Here is a 27,914-nt window from a genome sequence, read left to right on the forward strand (position 1 = left end):
TAATATTGGCAATTTATAAGCAAAATTCTTACCGCATTTCAACATGCAACATTGGTCTCACTTCTGTACGATTAAATAGACTATTTACACACAATACATATATATCTCTCCCTCTGTATGCACATGCATTGGTCCTAGCCTAGGCATCAAAGGCCACATGTGAGTTCTCTGGGTCAAATCTTGCTCAAGCAATTCCAGTCTGAATGTGTGTTGTCCTTTGGATAGCTGAGGATCTCAGTTCTTCCGAATGTCGGCGTAGACCACAGACTCTGACTTGTTGATCTTGTCGCTGTGCTGTCCCCCGGAGTGATCTAACTGCGCGTAAATGACTGGGCCCTGGGGACACAAGGACAGGCAAATCAGGCTTTTTCACAACAGGCCACGCTGCCCCTCACTTCCACGGGGGCTGCAGCAAGGTGAAAGCTAAAGCAAGACCACACAGCTTTAATGACTGCGGACAGCACTTGGAAGCAGGTGGAATGAACCCTCAGCTGCACGTGAGCTCTAGTCTGCCACCTTTCTCCTCTCAGGAGCATGCCAAACAGCACCCTTGCCTCCCTCCAAAACTGCCTGATGTCACAGAAAGCAAAATCTAGGAGCCCTTGCTCTGAAAAGCAACAATTCTTATGTGTGCTATGGAGCAAAGACACATGGCTTAGTCAGGTGCGTGCCAGATGTATTATTGAGGAACTATATTGAGGAAATATATTTAATAAAGAGGAACTGTACTAGAGGTTTACCAGTCAACAGCAGAGCGTACTTTCCAAATGGCTACTAACCTCCTGTAAATCCCAGCACTTGGATAACAAGGGAGAGAACAAAGCTGCAGCCACCCCTGTGACTCAAGTGACTGCCCAAGCCAGCGGTGGGCCCAAGACTTAGACAGCAGTGAGCCAGAAGTGGTAAAATGGTGCAGCAATACCAAACTCTTACCTGACTTTGAGCCAGCCCAGGCAGCAGCAGCTCACAGACACCGTGGGCAGGCAGGGCCTCACATCTTCAGGACATTTGCTGGGGTGCAGGGGGGACATTACAGCCTTGCAGCTGAACGTGTGAACACTTGCTAAAACACCACATCCTCTACAACACAGCCCAGCAATTACGAGCCAGAGATTAAAATAGACCTTCTGTACAAAAAATTATGCCCTTGAAGGACCACAGGTACCTTCCTGCACAGCTGTTTTCCCCCCAGCACAGTGGCAAAGCTCACACCTGATAAATACCTTGTTCTCTTTCAGAAGTAATTTAAATCCCCATTTTCTTCCTTCTGGGTAAAGTATTTCCAAAGTAATGAAGAATAGAGGAAGAAGATGGACAGAAGGGTGAAAACTTGCAAGTGGGTATAAAACCCTGAATATAAACAACACACTAATATAATGGAAAAAAGGGCACCAATGTCCTAGAACACTCTGGATTTTCAATCTCATTGTAGCCACTTCTTTTAAAAATTTCTTTGCTCTGGTTTCCAACACTGTACTGAGATTACTAATTCCAATCAGATCACAGTGTCTATATAAACTTCAAGGCAAAGTAACCCTGAAGTTTAATTGCAAGCAATTTTGGAAATCTCATCTGCCTGAGGCCAGAGGTTAAGGTATGATAAATTTAGCTTGAGAGCACTGTCAGTGAAAAAAGTATAAAGATAATAAATCTAACTACATAAAGTATTCACTGTGACATTGCAAATTTTGTTGAAGTAATTCCAATGGGTCAACTGTCTAGGAGTGGAGTTCACTCAGTATCAGTTACCACTGTACTGGGTTTTTGCCAGTTTAAATATAGTCACTGTGCTGCAAGCAGCATGTTAGTGGTGTGGAGAGACTGACTGGTGTGATCAGCTGATCCAAACCAAGCTATCATTTTCTCAATGTGTTTACTGTCAGCCACCTAAAAAAAGTGGTAGATAGCCAACACAGAGAAAAGGAGGGGCCAAGGATTTACTGCAGTGCTCATCTATTTGATTTTCTGACAATTGATTCTCTAGCTGACTGTGCCACCTGGACCATTTTAAAAATAATCTAAACAATTCATAACTTTCATCTAATCCCATGTAAGCTTATTCTGACTCTTCAGAACCAGAAGACAGACCACCATTGCTATATAAAATTGGCATTTCCTGAAGCCTTGCAATTTTTCCATTCAGAACTGAATGGAAAATAGTAGCAGGTGTACCTGCTAAGGGTTTGTCTGCAGTCATGAATTGCAGGTTACAGCAAAGCAAAAGGAATTACAAAGTTAGACCACCATGGTCCAACAGGAGCCCACAGAATTTTCACATTCTCAGATTCTGAATGATGTTGCAACTACCAGAGATTCAGGCTCTAGGAAAGTTATCTGAAATTTCAATCAAGATTCTTGGCATTGCAAACTGTTCCTTCCCAGGGCCCTGGGATCCAAACAAGGACATCCATGTGGGAAATCCATGTAGTTCTTGCCTTCACTGGAAATTGTTTCTTACCCACACAAACAACAGTCCTGGCAGAAGAGCAGTCACTAGAGAATGACAGCATGGACAAGAGCCACCTCAGACAAATCTGACAGGACAGAACAACCTGCTGAGAAGGAGGGCACAGTGACAGCAAGTGGAGCTGACTCAAGCAGCTGAACACTCACAGAATCAGATATGCAAACTCCAGAAAGCAAGGTCCACACCTGAGTGACTTGCACTCAAAACACAAAGGAAGTGCAGGCTCAGAGAACTTTGAGCTGTGATTCTACTGTTTCTAAGTTGCAGAGGCAGTTTTGTTTGTATTCACCGTTCTTTTCCTCCAGTGAAGGACAAAGCATTCATTCACTTCCTACACATCCCACCTTGGGGGGTGGAAGACTACAGGCCTTTGCTGTTGGACCACAGCACTGACTGTGGGAACCACAGGTCTAAAACTACCAGGCATTCCAAGAGACAAGTGTGTGTCTGAATCAGCAAACAGCCTGCAGCAGCTCTGGGAACTGCTGGGAATGACAATCTGCCTTTCACCTGCACAACACCTCAAAAGCTTGAACAATAAAACTCATTTCTTGATTACCAAGAAACACCAGGTTTTACTTGTATATGATGAAAGATTTCATACATGTTGATTTGCATGCTGATATGACCCTTAACAATGGCTAAGGGTAATCAACTGAAATTTAGCTTCCTCACTTGTTTAAACACTGTGTTCTAAATCTGATCTACCCTGATTTCACTGTGGATCTTTCAAAAGAAAAGTAAATATGTTTAGTTGATCTATAAAGATGGGGCAAATGTTCAACAGGAAGTAGAGGAACGACTTGCAGCTACAAATGTCTGCCACCAAAAGAAACTGTTTGCCTGACAAAAGAGATCAAAAATCTAAAAACTAAACTAAAACTCAATGGAACAAAAGCTATTTGCAGTATTTTTCAGCTGAGGTCAGCAGTGTTGACACTTCCTGATTTCCTTTAGAAACTTACCTGCAGGGAGAACTCCATCAATGAAGAAACAGACTGGAGTGACTACAGAAGGGTAAAAACCACCCTGATTCTGAGTTAACACCGCAAAGCTTAGATTTACTTGCTGCTCCTTCTAGCATACTGAGACTAGAACCCTGGGGGACATGGAAAGGTGAGGACACTGCAAGTTCTCACACCAAAACATTGGAGTATTTTTGCTTTCAAGATGCAAGCACAGAACAGCATCTGTGTGTAGCCCTCAAGGCACTTGCAAGTATTCCTACTGTGCTGGTAGGCTGGTACCTTTTTTTTCCTTTCCTTTGTTTTTTGGTTTTTTTGGTTTTTGGGTTTTTTTTAAGGGGGGATGGTAGGAATCATCACATTCACCCATTCCAAAAGCATCTCCCATGATCTAGGAAAGACAAGTTTTCTAGGCAGCCTGCTGCTACAAAACCTATAAGTCAGTCAAAATCTGATTATTTTTAAATCCTGATTATTCAGCCTCAGTGAATGACTGATGTCTGAAGGCAGAAGGCAGCTTTGGAAATACTGCATGGCCCAGAACAAAAAGCATTTCAAAACCAAACCAGAAGCCCAGCAGAGTAGGAGCTTTGACCTTACTGAGCTGACTCTTAGCACAGTTGGTTTTTTCCTGTAGTGCCAATACATTAATATACATCTCCATTATCTTATCAGGAGAAATTAAGAAAAAAAAGGTATTAACTTGCACACACTACACTGCAGCCACTTGCTAAAAGGTGACTAAACAAGAAAAAGTCCATTTTGAACTTAAACTGTCTCAGGACCTGTATCTTCACAGAAAAATTGCTGGGAATACTCAAATCAAGAGGGAAGTAACAGCTTCCAAACAAGGAAATCCTGTAGTACTAACAGGTAATGATCCATTGCATAGATTCCCTGTCTGACTCATGCTCTGTCCCCTCCCATGGGATGCTAAGTCTGGATAAAAGCCACTTTTTCCCTTCAAATTCAGCAGAAATTTGCCAGCTGCAGCAAGCACAAGGAGTGGCACTTCCAAGCCCACAGAGGTTGGGATACTCAGCAGAAGAGAGCTGTCAGCAGCACAAGCCATCTGCAAACTGGACACATCTGGCTCCTCCCCTTGTGAAGGAAGTACATGCCATGGGGCATGAGAGTGAAGGCAAATTCCTCCCCATTACCATCCCAGAACAAACCAGGCAGCTTTATGTGGTGATCCATGTCTGACATTGCACTGTGTCTGTGTCAAACAGATACTCTCTGACCACTCCTCATCCCTGCACTTCACTACCACCTGTGTAGTTAATGCACAAGATCACAACTGTGGTTTTTTATAATTTAGTATGAAAAGGGAATGAAACTCCATCTCAGCTAATAAGATGCTGCTCTTTCAACTGCACCAAAGCTTCCTCCAGCAGAGCTCACCAGAGCTAACTGCGCACCCCTTGCCCAGCGCACACACTTTTACCAGCACACAGCCCCTAACGCACAAATCCCACCCTGCCTGGATGTTTTCCACAGCAGCTGCCCCAGGCTGGGGGGAAATCCTGCCTCGGGGAGGAGCAGCAGGAGCAGTTTACCTGGTGTGATCTGGCGGGCACGCTGTTTACCAGCCCCTCTGTGTCGGAGGGCGCCTTCTGCGGAGCCTGCTTAACCGGAGACATCAAGCTCTCAGAGGTACTGCAGCTGACGAGGTGGCAGAGCAGAGTTTGCACGACAATGTTCAAGAGGCACACCAAAACCAAACCAAAACGAAATGGAACAAAAGGAGGAGAAAAAAAAGAAACAAAAACAAAAAACGAATGATGGCAAGGTGAAATGCGGCAGGTTACGCCAAAGTAAATAAGTGAACATAATGGATTCTGAAATAAACACAAACAATTCTCCATCTCTCCCGAGACATTTCTCTGTCCTTCCTCTGAGTTTCATTGGTAAGCAACAGGAAGGAGCAGCTTTAACATAAGACAGCAGCTCCTCCACAACCCCTGGTCCTTAGATACTCCCATTCAACTCAGTCTGTCTAAAATAATGTTTTCTTCCCAGTTAACAGTGGTAAACAGCAATTATCTTCTATTATCTTCTAACTAGAAGCTAAACATCCCAGCCATGAGGCAAGTGTATCAGTGATATAGTTAAAGCCAACACTTGCAAGAGTCACCAGCTCTCTGTACATCAGCAAGGTACTTCCTACCCAAGTCTGCATTAGCTCCCTTGCTTTTATAGTTAGACTGTGAGCCCAAAATAATTCTCCCAGCAGACATCAGTCTAGGGAGCAATTACCTCAAGAGTCACACAGGACATTTATGCTACTGCCCTCATACAGCTACTTGAATACCTAATCAGGCAAATCTTGATTTTCAAACCAAAACAACTATCTTGTGGTGAAAACCAACACCCCTAAAAAGAAGGCTGCTGGTTTTCACCCTCTGATTGCTTCTTTTCATCTGCTTAAAGCAGGACTGAAAAAAAAACAAGCCTGTGACAGAAAAGTGAATACCACAGAGCAAATGACCTTTAAGTTGGTGACTTCTGGGCAATGTACTAATGGGTCTCTCAGTGCTAGGTCTACCTCCTTGTACCACAGCACTCAGGAGAGTTAAGTAGCCACCTCCTTGGCAGCAGTCACAGTACCACTACCCTCTGACCACTGGGTATCCTTTTTCCTACAGTCTTTGTAGACAGTGTATAAAGTGAGTACAGAAACAAATGAGGACAGTGGCATTAAGCCAACCACCTCCTTGTAGGACATTTTTTACCCTTTGACTTAAGCAACTAATGTACTTACATCCCTGCAAGTTTTCAACACCCAAGCTGTCTGAGCCAGAGGAACACTCACAGGGAATTTACTTTTATTTTGACACAGAGAGAGCTCTGAATTTCCTGTGCTTTAGTCAATGCACTGGCAAGTTCACTGTTGGAAGAGATGGAGGGACACCATCTGGCATAAACAACAACTCCACCCCAGTCAGACACGAGACAATGAGACCCAAGCACCCAGTGAAATGCACATCCCTTTGCCAACAGACTCCAGCACAAATTACAGTGATGTTAGTAGAGAGCTAGCTGGTTAGTCAGCAAAGGAATAGGAAATGTGTACACACACACAGGTATTAACAGCAACCACCAACTTGATTAGTTACCATGGTGTCTAGTGGGACTGGAAGAGAAGACCCAGCCCTGTTACATTCCCAATCTGGCGTCTATATCAGGATCTCTGTAAGGAGAGGAAGGTAAGCAGGATCCGACCCCAGCACACCAAGGCAGAAAGAAAAAAAAACAAAACAAAATAAAAAACCCACCAAAATCAGAGCATGAATGGAAACCGTGGCCATGCAGGGGTTCCAGATGCCACGCAGAGCCCCAGCCCACCTCGGTTCAAGGCAGAACGGTTATCTAGGAGTAAGTGCTTCTCTCCACCACCACACACCGGTTAGCATTATGTAGAAGACAGTCCATAAGTTTGGAGGGGGGTCACAGCACACTTGGTTTCTTTCTACACATCATGCAGAGCTGGCATGGTCAGTGAAAGCAGGATTTAAACCTCAGATTACTTTCCCAAGAGAGCAGTTAAATCTGCTATAAGAAATCACAGTGCATGAACTACTGCTCCAGGCTCAGCACCAACATGTGTCCTCCAGCAGGAAGACACTGGAGAGCAGGTCAGTGGGAAGCAGGGCAAGCAGGCCACCTCAGGCACACTGCTGGTGCATGACACTGCAGGGTTCTTTTCAATTCTTAGGGGAAGGACACATGCAGAAAGGGAAAACCAGGCTTTCCACACAATTCTGAGCACACACAGCCACCCTTGCTGTATTTAGCCTTACCATTGGGCAATAGCCAACTCACTTTGTCTAAGCTCTCCAACTGGGGAAAGGACAGGGCAAAGTTTAATTTGGAAATCCCCACAAGCTTATTTTTGGAGTTATTTTCTTTAATCCCACAGGCAACCCAAAGAACCTGCAATAAGCAGGAATATTTGTTGGGCAAAGAACAGAAGAAACTTGTATGTTTTGGGGTTGTTCCTAAAACTACATACATAATTTTCATTCTTTCTTAGAGAAGTAAATTACCAGCTAATTAGAGAGGAGAAAAAAAGGAAGCACCTCCTCCACCAGCAGCAAGTTTCATCACCACAGGACTCTAATCTGCCTTTGTCAGTTCTTGTTGCTTTTTCATATACCCACTCAAAGAACTGTGCTTCACTTCAGAGTTATCCTCCTAACACTAAAAACCCTGCAGGGATGGCAAGTTAATAAAAACCAGACAGTGAATGAGAATGGATGCAGAGTGGCTACTCCTTCCTTACTCTCAAGTGTGGTGAAGGGGGTTTTGGCAAGTATTTTGGTCCAGGCTTAGGAGGTAGACACTGGTAATAGATCCAGTCCTAATCTCAACACACAGCACTTCTTAAAAGTGCATGTGTGGTCCTTTTCCTTTGGAGGTGGTAAGGAAAGCAGCGCTGGAGGGAAGGGGAACTAAGCACAGCTAGAGGTCTGGATTAAATATCTGAGGGCATATATCCTTGTGTGTGGGGAATCAACTTCAACACCTAGTGATTTTCAGGTGCAACTCATGGTCAGTAGGTCTCTTTGAGCACAGTACAGAGGTATTCACTAAAGCAGATGATCACAGTTCCACATGACCATACCTATCTCTAGCCACAATCGCCAAGGCTTGGCTCAAACAACTCCTACCCCCCTTCAAACCCTCCCTCTGTTCCTGCTGCTGTTCCTCACATCAGCCACGGGTGAGGAGGGAGATCTCTTACCCAGAGTATCGTTTTTTAGAGTTGTTCTTTCTGATGACAAGACACACGACAATAGAGATGAGCGATGTGAGACCCGTAACCGTACCGATGGCTATCCCTGCCACCGTGGCAATGGGGAACGCAGGCAGGCTGTCTGCGGAGAGAAGGGAGAAAACATTCAACTCTGCTGCATTCCCTGCTCAGCACAAGTGCAAACCTCAAATGCTCTTGAGCCTGGTTTAGAGCAGGAGGAACTAATGTAATACCCAGGAACTACAGCATGCAGCCTAAAAGTGGCAGTGGGAGCAGGCAGCCAGCAGAGTAACACACGAACAGAGCGCGCACCAGGAGTATTCTTAATGTCACCGTCCTTCAGGAGAGAGCTTGTGTTGAACCAAAGGTTTTTACATGTCAGGGAATACAAGTGACAATGAGGACAACCCTGTCTCATTTTGTGTCTGAAGGGGAAAAAACCACCAGGTTACAGCCATCTGGCAGCTCCCAGCGAGGTCAACAGGAAAGGACAGGCACACTTGAAAGCAGATTTGGACACAGCACATCGCTAACCCACTAGGAGTGCTGAAGGCTGGGTGTTCTCCAGGGAGCATGCAGCACACAGCACAGCTCCTACCCAGGATTACTCTTAGCAGTGTCTACATGACTCTGGCATCTCAAAATCCAGGCCTGTACATTTTTATAGACTTTTTTCTTTCTTAAGTCAGGATCATTGTACAATACCAGGAAAACACGTAGAACACAGTATTGCTTTACTCACATTTTCCCTAATATTACTTTGGGGGAGAGCAGGCCAAAAAAGAGCAGCCAGAAACAAAAGCCAATCAGAGAATGAGTACAAAATAATTACTAGTCAAAGAATACACAGACTACCATTGCAGCTTTTCCCAATGAGAAACAAAGTCCTTTCCTTCCCCCCACATTGTGGTTTACACAAGGAACATCTTAGGCCAGAGGGGTTACAACACTCCACGCTACTCTAGCTACTTGTACCAAATACAGGTGAATCAGCAACAGATCCAACAGGCAAAACCCACATCTACATAGAAAAATCTGTCTCAGACACCTGCATCTGATCATCACAGAATTGTTGAGGTTGGAAAGGATGTCTTGAGATGGTCTAGTCCAAACCCCCTGCTTTTAAGTAACAGAGTTGATCCAATACTCTGTCCACTTTGGATTTTACTATCTCCAAGCATGAGAGACTCTTCAGACAATCCAGTTGTGTGGTTTGACACTGGCAGGCCAGGCACCCACGAGAGTTGCTCACTCACACTCCCCTGCCACAGCTGGGCAAAGGAGGGAAAAAACAAAAACATAACAAAGGCTTCATAAGTGAGATAAGGACCGAGAAATATTTCAAGGGCAAAATGGGCTCAGCTTTAGGTGCAAAGTGAAATTTACTACTAAGACAATCAGAGGAAGATAATGAGAAATAAAATAAGCCTAAATGTCATCGTGTATTTCCTCCAACTGAAAAAATTGCTCCAGTTCAGCTCAGGATGAGTTATAACCTATTACAAGAGCCTGAAAATCCATTTTCACAATCTTCCTAAGTCTCTGAAGACAACTGTTGCAGCATTTTTTCTGATGGTGAGAAGTATTTCAAATACAAGGCTCCATTCAGAATCTGAGATTCTCTTCCAGATGCCCTCTATCAGGAAGCCATACAACATACAACATTCTGCAACAGCATGCAAGGCTGTTGAAAGATATCAGCTGAATTAGTGTACTGAAGTCAGTCATTAGTTGCTTAACCTGGGTTAGAATCTGAAAAGGTTTTTCCAAGCCAGCCTGACTTTGCTAAACCAGCAGCTGCTTTACTGCTTCTTCATAGTGACTATCATTGTGAGAAAATAAATAGACCCTATTTTAGATAGGCTTCAAGCTTCCAAGGAACAGAAAGTTCTAGGTGATGGTTGGGTTGCCAGAGGTTCCACCCAACCCAAAGTGTTCCACAAAGAGAAAAATTAGATAGAGACCTTGACTACAGAAGAACATGGAATGTTCTAAAGAGCAGGGGTACAAACCTGCTCTAGCAACAGTACCATTCCAATTAGGACTCACTGATAGATATCTTCCCTAACATATTAAAACTAATGAAATAGCTGCATCATCACTGCCATTTATGAATTCAACATTTATTCTTGGCCTTCTTAAATTATAGATTTGGAAATGCAATTACTGTAACAATCATTTCATTGTAGGAACAACATCACATTTTGGCCGACCTCCAGCTGAGGTAGAACAATCAAATGTTTTGGATGATCAAGGGAAATAAGAGTCAAATTGACAAACAGAATCTAAGCGCTCTTGAACTGTGACAAATGTTACCAAATGCCAACCAGAAGCCACATGAGACTGCAAGTTGCCAGGACCTGAAGTCTGGAGGAGCAACCATGGATTCTTTAAGAACACCTGAGTAAGAGAGACAGAGTGCACATTCAACACAAACACCTTTGCATGGAACAGAGCAGCACTTCACTTCCTGTATGTTTGGATTTATAGCTCTGCATTCCATTAAATATACCAGAAAGGTTTCAAAAAGAATAGTCTTCTACTTCTCCTTACTCACCAGATTTCATAAGTCACCCTAACCCCTGATGCAGCATAATGCAGGAAATACATTCACAGGACTTCAAAATGAGATTATGTTTTTTCATCAAGCCTCCCATCAGCCTTTCCTAATAACTGTTCAAACCACAGGAATTAGTGGGCATAGAGGAAAAGGGTATGACATAAAATTTTTAAACAGCTGACAGATACTGGTTCCATTATTACGACCTGGAAGAAGACAATTAAAAAAACAGTTGCTCCCTCCAGGCTACTCCCCCACCCCCAATAAAAGTGATTAAGAAAAGGAATGGAGGGGGGGAAAAAACAAATGAGAAGGAAAAAAAAAATCATATAGGATGAATGAATACCTTTCTCCACAACTCTAACTCGGATTTCTCCTGGTTTGACAACAATGTCAGGTGGGTTCTTGACATCACAAATGTACGTGCCGTTGTCCCGGAACTGCATGTTTGATATAATGATAGAAGCATCTTTCTTGTTAAGATCTCCAGCCCAAGTGATCCTGTCTTTAAATGGTATGTCCTTTCCAGGGTATGACTTCCCATTAGAGTAATAGAAAAACTGCAGTCAAGGAAGAGAGGATATAAGAACAATCCAATTAGCAAGTACGGAGCCACCATGTTTTTCTTACAGCATTCTCTTCTCTTACAGCATTCTCCCAGAGCCAACTGTGTTATACACAGACAGTAGCTGAGGTTTTTCTCCTCCTGCCTCACCATTTCAGTCTGCCTTGCTGTCTCTTGATCACAGAACCATCCTTGTACCTCTACCATGCCAGCACAAGAGACTGCAAGTTTCAGTTTTCTGGGGGTTTGATTCATTTTGTGGTTGGATTGGCTGGGTTGGGGTTTTTTTTCTGTTTTGCAGGGGACAGAGTTTTGCAGACCAGGAGGTGGAGGAAAGAGAAGAAAACCTGGTAACCTGGTCATAATTAAAGGACAGAACAGTCCTGGAACCCAGCCATCTGTCACAGGAAGTCGCCTGCATCCTAGCAGAAAAAGGATACCAAGTTTCCCATCTTGTGTTGTGCTGTGTGTTACTTGCAACTAAAGCACAGCTAAATTAACTTGCAACACTCTCCCTTCCTTCCACCCCCTCAGAAAATCCCATGACCAATTTAGAGTATATCTAGCTGTTTTCCAGAAACCTTCAGTAACTAAATATAACTGTTTCCCAGTTTTTAAGTGACTAAGCTGCACATTGGCTCTGCACTCCCTATACATGACCAAAAATCTTTGAAGGATACACCTCTTTAGTACAGACTAAGGAGGAACTGAGTATTTCCTAACTATACCTGCCCAAAATTGGAATTTACAGCAGTAGAAATGCACAGACTTCTACAGGACAATTCTGCTTTCAAACACATGGGATATCCTAAGAGGCATCAAGGCTGCAGGAGAACTGCAAGAGCACATTCTTTCTTAATTTGGTTTTCTCAACTGGATATCCTGCAAGACAGCAAGACAAACCTAATCAAGAATCATCCTGAATTCCCTTCAGTTCAGTCTCCAGAGAACAATGAAAGAAATTCAGGACAATATTCCAGCTTCCTCTCTCTCCTGCCTTATTTACAAAGCAGTGTCTCTGCCACAGAACAGACTGCCTGCAAGAAGTCATATTTCCATTCAAGTCACCTCCTATCCCTTTTCCTTTTCCTGCCCTTGATCTCAGGCTTGCTATTCCAACATCCTCTCTATCAAACCTGCACTCTGAATATCAGGCCTTATCACTTGGCAGCACAAATCTTGTCCAGATCAGGTATGTGCACATCATGGCCATCTGTTCTGCTGCAGTCAATCTTATTTGTTGTCTACAGATTAACATAAATTCAACAAAGTATTTCATGTGGTGGAAAGCTGGCAAGCACACAGCCAGCTGTCAACATTTTGGAGGGACTCTTCATCAGTCTGCAGCTTTTCCAGCCTGATTGTAACCTTTAACACAGCAGTACTGCATTACCACAGCCCAGTGGAAGTCATCCCACTGGAAGTCTAGAAGGCCAGAGGCAGATTCCTCAGCTCTCTAGATGCCCTCACCTGGGGGAGGAGAAATCACAAAGTAAAATATGTCCTGAAACACAAGCTAAGTGACTCAAGCCATCCCTTGCCTATGGTGGAGTGAGATGAGACTTCTTTGGAACACGTGGTGACAGAAGGGGACAAGCAGGGGAAGCTCCCAGTCCAGCCAGCCTCACCACATGGCCACAAGATTGCCAGTATGATCCTAAAGGGGCACAGGACCATCCTTGCAAGAGAAGCATGGGCTTAGCTCAGACATAAGCTCAGACATAGGACTGATCTCTCAAGCTATGCAATGGCATGACTCAGGCTCATAAATAAACATCCCCTCTGCACCTTCTCCAGACCCTCAGAAGAAACAGGGAATTAACATCAAATTGTGCTGGGTCACGTCTGCTCAACGATAATTTGCTTTCCTTTCAATTGTGCTGATAGCTACATTCAGGTGGAACATCTGAACTGACTTCAATTCCAGAACAAATGTTATGTGCTGAAGCTGTGTTCCTACAACTGAACAGTGATGCAGAAAGGGAATGGCAAAACAGGATATATGGGAAGCGGAAAACACACAAACAGATGGCGTCTCTTCACCCATCCTGTCCAGCACTGGCAGGAAATATGCCCTACTTCCCTAAGCTTCTGCCCAACTGCTGCTTGGGATTCCCAATGGGAAGAGCTCCCTCTTCAAAAGCAAATATTTATTTCACTGAGAATGCAGAAGCTTGCTCTTCAGAGCTCTGTATACTGCAGATGCTCACACACTGGTTTTGACCATCTCTGCTCTGAGCATTGAAGAGCTCCTAAAGTTTAAATGAGCTCATGTCTGCAGAAAAGAGGAGACAAACACAAACAGGCTGAGCAACCTGCTGTCCCCACATCTTCAAAGCTGTCCCAGAGCTCCTTGTTGTGCTTCCTCTAAATCCTCACTCAGGACAAGGAACAAGAAAGCAGCAGCAGTGTTTGAGGAAGATGAGGAAGATGAGGAAGAGAGCTATCAACCTCCCAAAGTAATTTCTTTGAAGATTTACATCCAAAGGATCTGAGCCCATTTGGGCCCAACATACAGGAACTGAGCAATGACAAATATTATTTGCCTAAGTTCCCTGCTAGCCTGATTTATCACTTGTCAAATAACAATAATATGAGGATGTAACTGCTTACTGATCTGAGCTATTCAATTCTGTTCCGAAACCAGGGAGACTGGTCTTACTTTAAACCCTTTCAAAGAGGCTATACAGTACACAAGCAAAATAAACAACATGCACAATACACAATGTAACACTGCAATTACAGTGGTAATTCAAATTCTGTGACTGCTATATTCAGGTCAAATGCAAAAGGATGGAGGATTTACAAGGTTCCTAGATGCCCATCTATTTCAAACATACAGTTTCCATACCAACATCCCTCTCCTAAGACTAACAGAGTAACTAGTATTTTGTGGTCACTGCACACTCCAGTCTTGGCAAAGATCTAGCAGACTGCAATATTTTCCTACAACTCTTAAAAAGCTCTCTAAAATCACAGTGATGGAGATAAGGCACACGAAGGAGGAGCCAATCCATATTTGTGTGCTCCTTAGAATCAGCCATCCCAGCTTCCCCTCCCAGGTGTGTACCCCTGCAGCCACTGCTTACTGAGATACGAGTGGCTGCTCCCTCTGGTTGAAAGCTCCAGGAGACAGATGCTGCACTGCTGATCACTTCTACAGATGTGAACGTGCACGGGAGCTTTGCGTCCGTCCCGTTCTCCACAAACATCTCCTCCGGGGTGTGGACCTCTACTGCTGATACTTGCACTGCATGGGAAAGGCAAAGAGAAGAAAGGAGGAGAACAAGACACATCAGTGCTGCTTTGGGAATCAGGAAGCTCACATCACACTGCCTAGAAGGGCAGAAGAGAAGAGGCATCAATAACTCCTGCATCGAGTGATCGCACAGCCATTGCATTATACCTGCAATCAAACAAGTATAGAGCAGGCCAAATATATATTCACTTTTCCTTCCTTGTATTATCTGTGACAGGATGTTTTCTACTCACAGATGTTTCCTCTATAACACTGTGTGGAAGTCAATTCTATGGTGCATAGGATGAGTTTAAAACGTTTTCGTACCAGCTAACAGCAAGCATTGTAATAATTAAGACTCATCAGAGGAACTAACAACCTGGCCCAGCTATTACTCAGTTTCCTCTCTGGCACACATCTTGTTTCAGATCTCCAGTTTTTCCTAGCTGTAAGCAGAACAAAAGCTCAGAAAGCTGAGGAGTAAACTTCTCTCACTCCCAGCTATGACATCCTCCAAGGTCTGTATGTGCAAGGCCTCACAAATAATCACTTGGTTATAGTTCAGAAGCATGAAAATAGTTTATTTTTTTCCTACCTTATGCACAGTCCAAACAGCAAGCCAACTACAACCACCCTCCAAATTTAAAGTAATCAAGGTTAATATTGTGCTTGTACTGGTAGTTTTCCTAAAAAGTAAGTAAAATTCATCATGATTCAGAAAAGACAGTCTGTACCTAGCACCTATCCAGATTTAAGGAGATACATCTCTACATTCATTCAGGTTTATGTAGAAAAAGCATGATCCTGTGACATCACAAGACAATGTCTGCCAGGGCTCATGTCATATCCATGTGAAAGCAAAAATCTTGTCAAGTCAGAGCGGGTGCAGATGTAACATGTGATCCTGGTACCTCAATTATAAGGTTTGATTTTTATTAAACCATGATTCCCAGCATAGAGATGGTAACAGCAATCTACTTCTATTCATAGGATTCTACATATCTGGGCTCCAGTACCATAAATTCCCTTGTTAGAGCAGAACAAACTTTCCTGTTCCATCAGTACCTCAGTTGATTTGTTTCTACATACCCACCTACATTAGTCCTTAAATCATGAGGTTTGAGTTTTGAGTCAGTGAGAGCAACCAGCTCAGCAGCTTTCAGAAGCTGGACAGCAAACATCTGACAAAATGAACATGCAAGCAGGGGTGGGAGAATTGAGCACACCACAGTAATTGCAATAACCAAAACCAGAAGAAACCACCATTCATTAATTCTGCTGTTCAGAGTCCACACTGTTCACTTCCAAAATCCACTAACTCCTCAGTCCCACCAGGTCCCATCTTGGTATTTCAGATCCTCCTGTCATCAATGCTTTCACTTCCAAGAGAAAAAGTGCCCCAAGGGGGGGTGGCAAGTAGGAGTGGTGAATTTTCATCAGGAGGTTCTATCAGAGCTTCCTTTCTCTTGTACATACTCTGACTATGGGCCAAAAAATATTCTTTTGTAAAACAACTACCAAATATTTATTTGGAACATACAAAGACTTCTAGCAATCAAATTAAATGAACTGAGAGCTGCTGTGCTTTATGCACTTTTTCCAGCTAATGGTGTAGAAAAGAAAAATAAAATAAAATCCATTGTATGAAGTCCAAACCACAGAACAAACCTCCCTTTCAAGCATAAAACAAGCAAGATGCCCTCAGTATTTGTGTAGGAAGAAAAGAGTCTGCACAGACATTGTCTGCTTGTACATGGTACAGAGAACTCCTTGCCACACACAGGCAGTGGGTAGCACACATCTGCCTCATCTAAAGAAGTCACTGTTATAACTCACTAGAACTGTAGTGAAGCAAAGAGAAAAAAAAAAAAATACTTGTCCCTCCTTTTTCCCTGGTCTGGAAGGAAGGAACTGTGTAATCCTGATATTTCTATCAAGTTTAATTTTCATCTGTCCTATTGTTGGTTGCATTTCATGTTCTTCTTTGCTGATTTTCTCCCCTCTGCCTCTTTCACCGCTTCAAAAATATTTTTCCTGCTTCTGTTGCCTTACAGCATGAGACACAGGCTCCTTAAATCATAACCTGACTGGTAGAGAGGCCACAAGATTTGTCAGTTGTTCACCTTCAGCCCTCTAATCCCATACTTTTACTGATATGGTGGCTGTTCCCACTGCCTTGAACTCTTTGGCCTCCTCTGTCTCAATAAAATCCACATGGATCATCTCCAGCTCTAGCTCTTTTCCTCCTCTTCCACATTTACCAGGATTACATCCACCTTCCAGCTCCTCCACCTATTAAATATTCCAGTTGGAGAAAGCTGAATTTTGAGTCATATTTCAGTCACACACACTGCTCTATTCCTCAAGCCTACTCAGCCTTAGTTCCTCTCAAGAGGAAAAAATTATCACAGGAAACTGTCAGAGAGAAGAGTGCTATAGGAAGGGACAGTCTGCAAGGTACATAGGGCAAAAATAAATATTTGCTCTTCTCCCATAAATCCTCTTTGATCCCATCACCCTGCCCAACTGCCCCAGTATTTTCTTGTGAACATCTCATCTACTCTTCAGCTGCTTTTATTCTTTCCAGCAGAAAAATGGTTCTACTTTTCTCACTTATCACCAAAATAATTTGAAAAAACCCCAAACCTGTGCCTCTTCAGCCATTTCTTTTAAATCTCTAGTATTGTTCCAGCAGTTTTACTCCAACTACAAAAAATCCAGCTTCATTTTCAACCCCCACACTGCAATGAAAACTCTCCATGCACATCTTCCTTTCCAGACAATTCCTCTTGCTCTTGAAAGAGGACAAGAGACTCATATTCTTACTAATTTACTAACCTTACTTACTAATTTTTTCTTATTTTTCCCCACCATGGATCTTCATTCTTCATCAATGCTCTCTCTTTCCTCAGTATCTCACCTCAGAGATCTCATCTGCAAAACAAGTTCAAGCTCCCATCACTGCACTGACTACTCAGATCTGCATCTCTGCTCAAGATCTGTCTCCTTATATCCAAAGAACAGCCTCAGTCTGACATCTTTGTCAATGCTAAGTTGTCAGCTCACACTAAACGTGACTAAAGCAGAGCTCAGAGCCCTCCACAACTGCTCCATGGACCTGCCACATGTCTATCCAACTCAATACCTGTGCAGCACCTCTGACTTTGAACTCTTCTCAGGTCAGGGCAGAGTCTTTCAGTTTCCAGTCACCTGTTTAGCTGACACCAGATTAAAACCTCCAGTTTGTACCTTGTCCTTCATTACTGTGATGTCCTTTTTGCTCTGGACAGATGGACAGTAACAGATCACTAAGTACTGCAGCTCCTGGTAACCAAGGTGCTTCAAGGGTGGCACCAAAAAGAGGAGGATAACACATATGCAAGATCCCTGCCTCCCTCCATGAAGTGGAAATTACACCAAGCACCCATCCCTGTTTCAATATGAAGAGAGACTCTTGACCCCAACCATATTGTAGCATTGGTCTCATCCAAAACTTTTCAAATCCAAACTGTAGCACCTCCTCCTTAACGCTGTCCCTCAGGCTTGGGAGGATCTGCTCAAAACCTGCAAAATCCTTTCACTTCCTTTGAGCCCTCCAAAGCATATGGTAACTGCATCTGTATCCAACAGTGCCTAAGTTGCCAGTGCTTGGAGATCAACACCTTTTGAAACTGAAGCAATCTTTTCCTACTTTTACTTGTACCCTCTGGTTGCTTATACTTGCCTCACAGTGATTTTTTTAAAAAATATTTTGGGCAAGAATTGTTTTTATTCTACATTCTTTATGCAGAAATATGGTTTACCATTTGGTTTGGGAGCATATCACAAAGAAATCCTTCTCTGCACCAAAGTTTTACAGTAATTAACACACAAAAGATTAAAATTTCTTTGCAGACCACTCCTTCTATGGAGATGTTGGATCCAATGAAAACATTCTGTTAATTAAGACACTAAACACACCAAAATAAACTCAATTCCCCTGGATTCAACTCAATTTGATCACTAGGCGACCTAACAAACCAAGAATGCAAACAGCTAACACTGTAATCACAGGCATCTTATTTCCACCAACACAAACACAGCCCACATGGAAACTTTCACCAGATTGCTAAATACTGGATGCTTATGGCTGCTACAGTTCCCATTTTACACCACAGAGAGTGTTACTTCCCTCCTCTTGAAATGCCTAATCATCAGTTTATTAATTAATACAAGCAACTTGCTTTGCTTATCCTAAAAGACACCTGGTAATACAGCCATGTATACAATTTATAAATAAAGTCACTTATGGATGAAAGGTCTTGACAAAATGACAGAATATTCAGTGTTTCAGTATCTTCACTCCGGTCTCCTCAGCAGCCCAGAAGTTTCATCAGAAAGGAGGATGTGTTTTTTTCTAATGACTAAGGGTCTTAAGTCATAAAAACAATATACACTTGAGAATTCAGTGCTTTCACTAACAAATACTCTTACTCAATGTCAAGTGTCTTGTGAAACATCTCCTGTTGACAGCATTCTCACTTGTGTGGTATTTAGTTCTTTCACCCACAACGCATCGCCCTGTAAAATCAGCATGAAACAATAGCAGCCAGACCCCTACAAAACATCCCAGAAAGCCAGAACAAGTTACAGTCCCCAAGAGCAACAACAAGCACTCATGTCCCCCCAGACCATTTCTCTACTGTGGATAAAATACCCGGGAAGAAACCTTAGCTTTCCTGCCTTAATAGACAGCAGACATGCCAAAAATCACTGCTCTGAAACTGCATGAGATCTGTTAAGGCACCCAGATGCTGGATAGAACTTCCACACAAAGAATTCCTTCACATCATTTTGCCTTAGAAGAAAAGTAGAACCCACACCAGCAGCTCCACCCAGGATCAAACCATGGTGTACTTCCTAAGGACATCACATAAGTATTGAGAAGCCACATGTGTCCACCCCTCCTCCTGCTGTCCCTGTCACCACGACCTTGGTGTCTGCACTCCACACATTGACACAGCACACAGAGCTACACATCAGCTACAGAAACAACGACCAGAGTCACACCAACCAATCTTGACATCTAAGTCTCAAAGCAACAAAAACTAAATTCCATTGCCTCAAAGGAGGACAGAAGAATTCAATTTCGCTCTCAAATGCCAATTCACCAGAACAGCTTTTAGCTGCTGCCACAGCACCTCCCCAGGTTGCCAATCTTGTCAAGTCACCAGGCTGCTGGAGGAAAGCGCTCTTCCTGTCTCCAGGAACACAGCAGCACCCTGCAGCTCCAGGAATCAGAAAGCACAGCTGTGACACCCAGCCCATGAACACCTACCACCTCCTGTCACATCACCATGCTGCTGGAAACCTTCATCCCCTAGCAGACACAAACATCTGCTAACGCAACTTTCGCTTTCTCCTGGCCTCTTTGCACATTCAGCCAAGCTCTGCCTGCCTCAACAATAAGGGAAAAAATAGCATCTTGTCACCCCAAGTGAAAGGAAAGCAGTTTCACTGAGAAGTCTTGAGCAGGCTGTGGCTAAGCTGTCAAAGCAGACAATAACATCCATGTATTTCAGCCCTCCCGCACCTAACTCTGACAGGACTTAAAGACAAGGCTCCAGAGTCACCAAACTTCTCCTCCCACATGGCAGGGGCAGTTTTTGGAGTGTTCTCCTCCATATGACACAGAACTGCTCATTGTTCTGCCAAGGAGAGCAAACGAACCTATGCTCACATTTACTTTCAAAGCCCATGCTTTAACCAGAAATGAAGAATAAGCATGAGAAACAGCAAAAAATGCTTGAACTCCCCTGACAGGACACAGATTTCTTGTTCAGTCCTGAGGAAATAATTTCTTGCTATATCACTCCCTCAATTCTCTCATCTCATAAAACAGAGATGCTTGTAAAGGTGCTGAGAACTACAAACAAATAAGCAGTGTAGCTGCACAGCTTCATGCTCCTATTACAGCATCAGTCATACTTCAGGTTTGGGCAGATACTGAGTCTCCAGGCAAGTAACTTCTAGTTACTTCTAGTAATTTTCCCTGGGGATCACAAAGCAACACTTCCCTGCCTATGCTGCAGGCTGGGACACCAGTCATCAGCTCAGGTACTTTCCAAACCACACATCACATTTTTCTGCTCAACAGCCCTGAAGTGGTTTTCCTTCTATGCCCAAGTAGATTCACAAGTGTTCAAATCCAAGTAAACAGCTCTTGTTGACAAAGCCAAACCAAAGCAGTGGAGAACCCAAAGGAGGCAAGTTAAGTAAAGCTGTTCAAAGTGCAAAGGGCAACTGGAACAGTTGATGGCAGCTGCTCTACCTCTAATCTTGCAATATAAACAGAGTCCCTAACAAACACACCACATGATTTTCTGGGCACAAGGAAAGACACCAGAAAATGGGAACTGAGATCACAAAAGCAGAAAAGAAAGGTCTCCTTGAAATACACCAGGTTTTCCCCACAAATAGGGAATGAAGCTTACTTAACTAAAGAGCTGAGAGAAGCTGGGTAGACATCTCAACACATGGCAGAAAGAATAAAAAAAGCATCCCACCATCACTAGTATTTCCCAAAATTGCTATAGCAATCCACTAAAACTGTCACAACTACTAAGGAAATGAGAGTACTAAGGATCAGAAGTTGTAGACAAAAAAAACCACAACCAAGCAACAGCAAAACCCAAACTCATGGAGTGGACAGCAGAGATTGACATATCGCTGGCTGGAGCAAAAGCTTCCCTCCAGGCGTTTTTCTTTTTTTGGTTATTAATACTATCTTAAGTGAAACTATGTTAAAAACACCAATCAAGTTGCCAACTGCTGATGGCATGCAGCATCTTTTTGACAAAAATCTATCATTAGCAGCATGGGAGCTACCAATTTCCAAAACAAACTAGGCAGTTGAATTTAGGATGCAGATACACAGATTTCATGAGTAAATACAGTGCATATCAGACATAGGAAGCAGCCCTTTTTCTGACCCTTTTACAGTCATCAATCCAGAAAGCTCCAACCAACTCAGTCTATACACACCAAAAAACATCTGCAAAAGCTGCACTTTGAACCATCCAAGGTAACATTCCATGAACAGTCATTCCCACCTGTCATCATTCCTGAACCAGAATTCTGTCCACCTCTTACCAAGTATTGGTATTTCCACCAGCCTGAAAGGTGAGCACAGGATTTTTTCCTGTATACAGAGAGACTGGATTAAACCTGTTAAATAAAATCCTACCACTTAACAAGAGCAAGAAGATAGATGAAATTACACCATCCAAGTGATTACCCTGCTCAGCTAACAGGGTATTCATGCAGCCAATCTGTTCTGCTGTGACTAGAGATTTACTTCAGCACTTCAAGCAAATCCAAAGCCCTTGGAGGACCAGATTCCTTACTGATCCATGGACTGCTGAACATCTGCAGCCAGCTCTGGCACCAAGCTTGCAGCAATCTCACACTTCCTTGCTGAGCAAACTCGTAACCAGCTATAACCTGCAGCAGCACAACCACAAAACCAAAAGGAAAAGCCCATGCTAAATATTTCAAAGCATTGTTCCACAAGAATTTGTCAGTGGTGGTGCCAATTTAAATAGCTCACACGCACTCTCAGAACAAAACGAATCTGATCAGGAGCTAATCTGTATTCAAAACAGCCCTTTCACCATTGTTTTCTTTCAAACCAGACCAACACCCTAGCCCAGTCCACTGTATACTGTTTGGTACAACTGAGGAGGGTTAGGAAGCACCAAGTACGAGCTGATTCAGCTGGTTTTTCTCAGGAACACTTCTTTTGTGAATAATTTATGGCCTTCCTTGTAGCACACTGCATCACTTTCCCAGTTTACACATGTGGTGATTTCCAGAGCCATTCCTTGGACTGGAGCAGCACCTTCTGTCAAGCAAGATCATGCAAAACCATGATCTGAACACTTCAAGCCATAGAAACCAGTGAGATTTCAAAACTCCTGCTGCACGTACAGCCTTATGGAATTTATTACCACAAGGGAGCCCTGCTCACCACCTTTCACTTGCACACATTACATAAAACAAGTTACTGAATAATAGGTGGTTTGCAGCCAACTCTGAACGCCTCCAGCAATGGCCATTCCACCCACATGGAGATGACCTGCCCTGATTTACCTCCATCCCATGATGGAAGTGCCACCAACCACTGACAACTGCTACACTGCCCAGAGCTTAACCTTCCCTTAAAGATCAGAATCTCAATCTGATTTGAAACACTGAAGGAAGGGTATAACCAGTGTTTCAGGGCAAATTTCCTTCACTCCCCTTAAAACCATGTGCATAAAGCATCAGTAAATGTACCACAAAGCATCTTTTTCTGCGGGGTTAGAGGAAAGAGTTCCCAAGAACAACCACATCCATTTCCTTATGCACTTTAAGTCAAAACCTAGCAGCAGCAGCACCGAGTGGAAAGTGCCAACTCAACAGACACATAAAAATGCAGGAGCTGAAACACAGCAGCCAAAGGGAACAATGCACAAGGACTGTGGGCTAACCCCAGCAGGCAGCTCAGCCCTGCACACCCCCTCGGTGCAAACAGGGAGAGAACTGGAAGTGTAAAAGTGAAAAAACTCAAGGGTGGAGATTAAGACAGTTTCATAGGGAAAGCACAAGCCATCACCCACTGCCTCCATCAGCAGTGTGTTCACCATCTCCAGGAAAGCAGGGCTCTCTCAGGCTAACAGTGCCTTGGAAGACAGATGTAATTCCAAACAGCTCCCTTCCTCCTTTTCCTAGCTTTTATTGCTGACCATGACTTCTGTGGTGCCCTCCCAACTCCTCCCAGCTGCTGTCAGGGAGGGAGGACAAACAAAAAAAGCCTTGGGGTGTGTAAACCAATGCAAAACAAGTAACCAATGCAAAACATTGTTATCGAGGCTCTTTTCACAAGTCCAAAACTTAGCACCATCCAAGCTATGAGGAAAATTAACTCTCTCCCAGATGAGTACCAACACATTTATTTGATATAAACACTTCCAATTATTTTTTTTAAAAAAAGCTTATTCAGGACAAGTAATAGAATGGCCCTCTAAAGTTAAAGGAGATTGGGAGGAAAAACTTTGTTTCAACCTGCTCAGCAAAAAATAATGATGTTAACCCTGCTTTAGGATGCATTGCCCCATTTTCTGTGCTATGGGTATTGGTTACTGCTAAACCCTAATCTGAGTAAACACTTGCTTTTCCACATGACTGCTGACTGAGTAACAGTGAATCACTGCAGGTAGAGTTCCTCAAGTCTCTCTGCTGGCAATAAAGCCAGCTCAGAACTTATTGTCCTCTCCTGGCACAGGAAAGCCTTCTTTTATACAAGATAGTCACATCCTCTCCATTGCCCTAACCACTTCTTGTGGGGTTCCACTAACCCAGACAAGATACAAACAAACCACACACCACGGAAAAAAAAAAAAGACAAAAAAGACAAAAAAGACAAAAAAGACAAAAGGATATATGACATAAGGATGCAAATGTTTTCACACACAGAGCTTCCAGCTTTCTGATGTATTCCTAGGACATCCTGAGTTAGCATTCAACAGTTCAAAAAAATGTATTTTCTTGCACACAAGGCTGTTTATTTTGTTAATTACATGCAGGTGGTAGAAAGAGCAATGTATGCCATACATGATCAAACCACATCACATCATACCACACTTGAAGAACTCCCACTACAGGTTGCTAATAATAAGGTTTGGATAGATGACCTGATGATGATCTAAATGGCACTTCCCCAGAAAAACAATAAGTCTTTAGAAACTACTCAGATTAAAATCTCTCAAGACAAACAGTACAAGACATCTGCCTCATAATACTAGGTTTCATTTTTTCAGTCTTCCGTCTCAACTCTGTATGGGACAAAGGACATCCAGCACTAGTCAGGACAAGATGGGTCCACAGACAGGCAGTGGAACTGCTGTTTAATACAAACAATTTTAATTCAAATAACAAGCAACACGGTCATACATGCTATTACTTACACAAGTAATTTTAAGAGACTGAGACTGTTGGATGGCTGGGGCCAAGAAGCATCCAGCATCATTTTATCTCCAAAACATTAAGGTATAGACTTTTCAACATATTCAAGAACTTCTTGCTGCTGCTGCAAGCAAGGTGAGCTGAGTTTGTCCAGCTTTTGCCTTTGCAGAACCCACTGAGCAGTGCAGGCTAGACAGTTTTCCTACCTGCAGCATCAGTGGGCTGAGCTTAAAAGGACTAACAGCTTCTGACGGGGGTGACTACAGGAATTCTGACTAAACCTGGCACAAGCACCAAGTGAGCACTGCAGCCCTGACTTACACTGTTATTTTCAGGAAACATTTCAAGCAGCAACTGAAACGGGCTGGTGAGCTCCAAGCAGCTAACAGGCACTTGAGCTATTTAACATCTCAATAGCTGCTTGTTAGTGACCCATGTGTATGTGCCCACGTGCACTTGTATGAGTGTGTATAAAGGGGTAGTAGGAGAAAGGAAATCTCAAAAAAGGTCAAGCTTTGTTGGTATCAAAAAGAATAATTAAAAAAATCATCATTATTCTTTCCAGTAATATCTCGACATTTTTTGAGACTATCAGGAGTAATCAGGCAGCACTCTCATGTCAAACACAGGCAGGATACCACTTTAAATCATAATTACATGGCTTAGAAACGCACAATTGCAAAATAATCCATTTTCTTGATACTCTTGGCTGGTTGTTCCAGCTCACTCACGCACACAAAGAGATTATACCTCGATTAACTACTTATGCCACAAAATGTCCCCAGAAGCACAGACAGCACATCTGACAATGATCCCTCATTCTTACAAGTAAATGAAGCAACAGGGATTTCAGATGACTGAGCATAAAGAAGCAAGACGAACTCCTAACCCACACATGCAGGGGCACATGTGAAAATAAGCCTGGAACTGTGTTATCTGTGCTTAGCGGTGAAGCAATCAGGCTTGGCAGAGCAGGCTGTGGTGTTTCATGGGGCCTGCACAGCACAGCACCCTAAGCAATATTCCTGTCTTATTTCTGCAGGTTATTGGCCACAGGAGCAGACCTGCCATGGAGCATATGAAGAGCAGGCACAAGGCACAGCAGGCACGTGTGCAGCACATCACCCAGCCACAGCCACAGCTGAGCGAGGCAGCAGCTACAGCCCTCTGCAAACTCCACATCCAGCCCTTGCCAAAAAAGGCAGGTTTTGATTTCCCAACCTGTCACAAGGGGAACAATCCAGCACCAGGAGAGGGAATGGGAAGAGGGTCCTTGAAAAAACATCAGGAGCCTGAATGGCAGAGGCCAGAAGAAATGCACAGCACTGATTACCCAGGACTCCTCAGCATCCCAAACTCAGGGGAAGGTCATCTTTTCCTTCCCATCACCAAACTCCTTTGGGCATGCAAAAGACATGAACAGCCTGCACTCCAATCACTGATTCCCATGCAGAGATGTAAACCTCACTTTTCACAGCAGACAGGAGGACTAAAAATATGCAAGGAGAGAAGTAGCCAACACAGGAATAAATTCAGACTTTCTACAATGATCTACTACCCCCACCTACCCATAGCATTACTGTAGCTGTACCTTTTGTTGTGGTCAGGGGAAATATGCTTCCTTCTTCTTTTGCCTCCATATGTAATTCCAAAGATCTCAGTTTCACTGTAATACATGCATATTTCACATCTACCTACTTAATCCTAAATACTATGTCTCTAAAGATACACAGGAAGCCTTAGCATTCTCTACTTCTTCAATGCAAAATGCAGCCAACTTAAACAAATGCAAACAATGCTTTTTGCAAATAGATTTAGGAAGGGGAATAACAACAGGAATTAGGAGGCAGTTGTTCTCTGTGAGGGTAGGGAAGCACTGGAACAGGTTGAGCTGGGAACTTGTGGATGCTCCATCCCTGGAAGTGTTCAAGGTCAGGCTGGATGGGGCTCTGAGCTGCCTGGTCTAGTGGAAGATGCCTATGGCAGTGGGATGGGAACGAGATTTGTTCCAACCAAACCACTTAAAAATTCTATTAAATAAATTTTAAGTTCCTTACCACTCAGCACAGTTTCTTAATAAACCTCTTCCCAGACAAACTTACAGTTTTTTAGACATATGAACTGAGGAGGGATCAGGCCTCTTAACATCTCCTACTGAAATACTTCACAAAGTTTTACCCACTAAGCAAGTACTGCCATCCAAAAATATCCATCATTGGATATTTGGGGTGTATACACACTGTATACACCTTCACTGTCAGTGCCCAGCACCTACACACAGTGAGTGGGAAATGTGTGTAACTTTTCGAGTCCAAGCCATGTGTGGAACCCTCTGCCCTCTGAGAACACAAGCCACAGAGGAGTTAAGCATCACTCCTGCCATTCCTACCGCTCCATAGCCTTGTTCTCCTCCCTGGAAATGTTCCAGAACCATCTGGACGCAATCCCGTGCCATGTGCTCTGGGATGACCCTGCCCAGGCAGGCAGGCTGGACCACACGACCCCACTGTGGTCCCTTCCAACCCGACCCGTTCTGCGATTCTGCGCTTACTCTGCACCTATACCAGTCATAAACGCATCATCCGGCTGACACAATTCCCCCTCCACCCAAATACCTCAGCACTGACCGAATCGAGTCATTTACCACAACCCCAGCGTCCCCGCTCCCCGGTCACCCGCGGCTCCCCCAGCAGACGCCACCCGCGCTCCCGGAGCCAGGAGCCCGCGGCGCCGCTGCCTCCCGGGCGGGCTCCATCACCTCGGGGATCTCCTCCAAGCTAATGGATTCTGTGCAACCAGCGCTGCCCTGGCACCGCGGCACCCCCTGCCCTGCCCAGCCGGCTCCCGGGGGCTTTGTTCCCGCACCCCGACCCTGCCCCCGCTGAGGACGGGGGTCCTCGGCCGCCGCCAACCCGGCTCCGAACCGGGTGGGCAGCGAGCGGCAGAGCCGCGCCGTGCCTGCGGAAACGCCCTCCGCCCCGGGAGCGGCGGAACCGCCCTCCGCCCCGGGAACCGGCGGCCGGCCCTCCCTGGGTCTCTGACTCACCGGCGGCGAGGGCGGCGGCGGCGATCAGCAGCCATGCCGCGCAGGGCCGCCCCGCGCTGCCTCCGCCCGCCGCCATCTTCCAACCACCGCCACCTCCCCGCGGCGCCCTCATTGTCCGCCCCCGGCCCCGCGGGCCCGCCCCCCGCCCCCTGCCCCGCCAGCCTATTGGCTACTGCTGCTGCCAATCACACACACCCCCCGCGCCGGGCTCGCCCCGCCCTCTCCCTGCCCCGCTGCTCTACGACGATTGGGCAAAAGATCCATCAATCAAGTCCAGTTGACCTATGGGCGCAGGGACTGCGCTGCCCCGCCCCCCTGGCCGGGAGCCTC

The 27,914-nt window shown here is 44.3% G+C and overlaps 1 protein-coding gene across 5 annotated transcripts; it reads right to left on the minus strand.

The window, feature by feature from the left end:
* MPZL1 (myelin protein zero like 1) lies at positions 1 to 27,669 on the minus strand. 5 transcript variants are annotated; one of them, XM_033052247.2, is made up of 6 exons: positions 27,585 to 27,669; positions 14,406 to 14,566; positions 11,098 to 11,311; positions 8,180 to 8,312; positions 4,992 to 5,097; positions 1 to 336 (listed from the first exon to the last, which is right to left on the minus strand). In XM_033052247.2, the coding sequence occupies exons 1-6, from the start codon at positions 27,658 to 27,660 to the stop codon at positions 235 to 237; spliced, it is 792 nt and encodes a 263-aa protein (XP_032908138.1). In that variant the 5' UTR covers positions 27,661 to 27,669; the 3' UTR covers positions 1 to 234. The 5 variants fall into 5 exon arrangements, with proteins under 5 accessions (XP_032908138.1, XP_032908139.1, XP_032908140.1 ...); XM_033052248.2 differs by lacking the exon at positions 27,585 to 27,669 and adding an exon at positions 26,130 to 26,193; XM_033052249.2 differs by lacking the exon at positions 27,585 to 27,669 and adding an exon at positions 17,402 to 17,424.
* Positions 27,670 to 27,914: the final 245 nt, after the last annotated feature.

This window comes from Catharus ustulatus, chromosome 2, assembly GCF_009819885.2.
Source record: "Catharus ustulatus isolate bCatUst1 chromosome 2, bCatUst1.pri.v2, whole genome shotgun sequence".
NCBI classification, from domain to species: Eukaryota; Metazoa; Chordata; class Aves; order Passeriformes; family Turdidae; genus Catharus; species Catharus ustulatus.